Below are 3,355 nucleotides of genomic sequence, written 5' to 3' on the forward strand. Positions count from 1 at the left end.
CAAATGCTCTCCAGCTGAGCTACATTCCTGCTCTTCATTTTTCTTTTAATGTAATATAAAACTCTTTTATTCCCTTTCTCCTTCTCACCTTCATTGTCAGTATTAGTATTGTTGCTGTAATGACCAGAAGTTGCACGTGTCAGGTTGTGGTGTTCACTGAGGCTGTACTCACTTAGATGTGCTGCTTCCTCATGTGCTCACCAGGACTCCTAACCTTAGTAGAAGCTCAGAAGTTATGGAGCTCTCCAGTGATTGCTATGGTGCTCACACCAGGGGTTGAATTTCTTGAATGTGGCTAAAAATCTTTCTAGTTGGTAGGGCTCACACTCCTAGTGGTGCTTTTACACATCTAGTACAGAAGGGTCAGACATCACTGATGGTACCAGGGACCACAGAATGTAGAACTGCCTGGTTATGTATTTGGGACAATGGAGATTTAAACTTGTGACCATATATATGTTTTAAAGAAAGCTGCTCTAAACCCTTGTGCAAAAAGCCTATTATTCTGGATCCTTGACCAGAATTTAGCTTCATGACTGTGTCTAATGGCATATAGTTTTTTAGTCAAGGTAATATTATATCCACTTGAAAATGAATGGTTAAGGGGCCGGAGAGATAGCACAGCGGTAAGGTGTTTGCCTTGCATGCAGAAGGTCAGTGGTTCAAATCCCGGCATCTCATATGGTCACCCGAGCCTGCCGGGGGCGATTTCTGAGCGTAGAGCCAGGAGTAGCCCCTGAATGCTGCCGAGTGTGACCCAAAAACAAAAAAAAGGGGGGGCCAGAGAGATAGCATGGAGGTAAGGCGTTTGCCTTTCATGCAGAAGGTCATCGGTTCAAATCCCGGTGTCCCATATGGTCCCCGTGCCTGCCAGGAGCAATTTCTGAGCATGGAGCCAGGAGTAACCCCTGAGCACTGCTGGGTGTGACCCAAAAACCACAAAAAAAAAAAATGAATGGTTAGGTCTTGGATTCAATTCCTAGAACAGACAAGATAAATGCATTAAAGACTAATTCTCATGAAAAAAGTGACAAAGGGCATTGAAGGACTACTAGAATCTGCTTATTTGTAATCTTATATTCATATAAGCTGAATACTCAATTGAAATATTTCTCCTTCATTACATTATAAACTACAATCTTGTCTGTTGTTGCTTGTAATTGTTTCACCACATCTATCTGTGTGCTTGGAGCACTGCAGGTAGTTGATATAGTTATATGGAACAAATGTGTAAAGGAGGTTTTCTTAGCCAACTTAGGCTTCTATAACAAAATGCCATTTAGTGGTGACTTAAAAACAATAGTAATGCACCAAAGGCAGTATTGAGGCTAAAGAACTTGCCTTAATGCAGCTGAACCAGGTTTGATTTCTGGGCCTCTGAGTTCTGCCAGAATTGATCCATGAGCAGATAGGATTTCCTGGCTTTGTACTCAAGAATGACTCTTGGCAGTGCTCAGGGAACCATATTGGGTACTGATGATCACACCCAGATAGGTCTTGTGTGCAAGGTAAGTACCCTGCCTACTGGACTAGTGCTCCAGTCTTTCAACATAGGAATTTTGAAGGAGCACAAGCCCATGGAACGGCCTAAGTACTAAAATCTATAACATTTCCTGGATGAGCAAATAAAAACAAATAACCTTTACTGTGTATTAGATTCAGGAAATTTTCACCTAAATTTCAAAAAACCAAAAACATAAAAACAAAAAACTCCAGGGCTGGTGTGGTAGCGTAGTGGGTAGGTGGCTTGCCTTGCACAGGCAAACCCAAGTTTGATTCCTGGCATCCTATATAGTCCCTCAAGCATGCCATTCCTAAGTGCAGAATCAGGAGTAACCCTTGAGTGCTACTAGGTGTGGCCCCCCAAAAAAAACAACCAATTAACCAAACAAACAAAAACAAAAACAAAAAAACCCTGTTCAACATGGGATGTTAGACCACTGGTTAAAGGATGTTACTGCAATTTAGGAAGCCTAATTTCTTGCTCATGATGATAATGTTTAGAAAATAGTGAGAGCCCGGAGAGATAGCCCAGCGGCGTTTGCCTTGCAAGCAGCCGATCCAGGACCAAAGGTGGTTGGTTCGAATCCCAGTGTCCCATATGGTTCCCCATGCCTGCCAGGAGCTATTTCTGAGCAGACAGCCAGGAGTAACCCCTGAGCACTGCTGGGTGTGGCCCAAAAAAACAAAAAACAAAAAACAAAAAAAAGAAAGAAAGAAAATAGTAAGTGAAAACTTGAACTAGACTCTAGCTTTAAAATTAGGGTGGTTGATGTGGCGTCTGGGCGGGAAGTGGGAGCGACTGGCTGCGGGGACGGGCGCCCGGGCCCTCGCGTACTTCCTCGGGGGGTCCGCGATGCCGAAGAAAGCCGGTGCGGCGAGCAAGGGCAAGAGCCAGGACCCCACCCCGCCGCCACCCCGAGGGCCAGTGTCCGTCGACCCCAAAGGCTGTGTCACTATCGCCATCCACGCCAAGCCTGGCGCCAGGCTGAACGCCGTTGCAGATCTGACTACTGAGGCCTTGAGCGTGGCTATCGCGGCTCCTCCAAGTGAGGGAGAGGCGAATGCTGAGCTCTGCCGCTTCCTCTCCAAGGTCCTGGAGCTCAGGAAGAGCGATGTAGTTTTAGAGAAGGGCAGTAAATCTCGTGAAAAGGTGGTGAAGCTTTTGGCCCCCACAACACCAGAAGAAGTCTTGGAGAAGTTAAAAAAGCAAGTTGAAAAAGAATAAGATCAAGAAATGGAAACTTCATTCCCTCACAACTGTTCCCTGCTGAGAATAGAGCTGCTAGGTAGAAAGATGTTAAACAGAAGTTATAAACGTGTTATTCCAGAATATCGGCCCCAGAATCTCTGATCCCAAACAACTTGGAACCTCTTAGCTTGGTCCTGCAGCCTTATAAAGCTGCCAAATGGGAAGGACATAGATGATCCACAGATCCCCTTTGTTCACTGGTGGACCAAGGGTCTTGCTCATCTCTTTGGCAAATGAGAACAGGATTTCCACAGTGCTTCTGGAATCCTGGGGCTGTCTTTGTGACAGAAGAATACAGAAATATTTCTGGTGCTTTTGAAGAGCCACTGAACTTTTTCTGTGAAAAAGTGGCAATAATCCAGACTTGCCATTTTGTGTTGGTCATTTTTGAAGTCACTACAAGCAGGCAGTCACCTTCCGAGATGGTCGCTTCGCTCATCAGATTCATTGTTCTGATGCGTCTCCTGTGCCCTTTGGAAGAACAAAGCCTTCCTGCCACAGACTCTGGGTTTCCACCTTGTGCATGACTCAGGCCCTGGGATCCACCACCAGCACCAGAAACAAGAACTGGAGGTGATTTTCAGTGTGTGTAAAAGATCATCA

At 45.3% G+C, this 3,355-nt stretch overlaps 1 protein-coding gene across 1 annotated transcript; it reads left to right on the plus strand.

Moving 5' to 3' along the window:
• Positions 1-2,278: 2,278 nt before the first annotated feature.
• On the plus strand, positions 2,279-3,072 carry LOC126021425 (UPF0235 protein C15orf40-like). The gene has a single exon (XM_049782640.1). It carries the CDS (start codon positions 2,357-2,359, stop codon positions 2,726-2,728), a length of 372 nt encoding a protein of 123 aa, XP_049638597.1. The 5' UTR covers positions 2,279-2,356; the 3' UTR covers positions 2,729-3,072.
• The last annotated feature ends 283 nt before the right edge of the window (positions 3,073-3,355 follow it).

Source organism: Suncus etruscus, chromosome 1 (genome assembly GCF_024139225.1).
Source record: "Suncus etruscus isolate mSunEtr1 chromosome 1, mSunEtr1.pri.cur, whole genome shotgun sequence".
In the NCBI taxonomy this organism is placed as follows: domain Eukaryota; kingdom Metazoa; phylum Chordata; class Mammalia; order Eulipotyphla; family Soricidae; genus Suncus; species Suncus etruscus.

What these genes read in the sequence shown, in the direction of transcription:
- LOC126021425 (XM_049782640.1), top strand. Translation starts at nt 2,357, where the DNA reads ATGCCGAAGAAAGCCGGTGCGGCGAGCAAGGGCAAGAGCCAGGACCCC.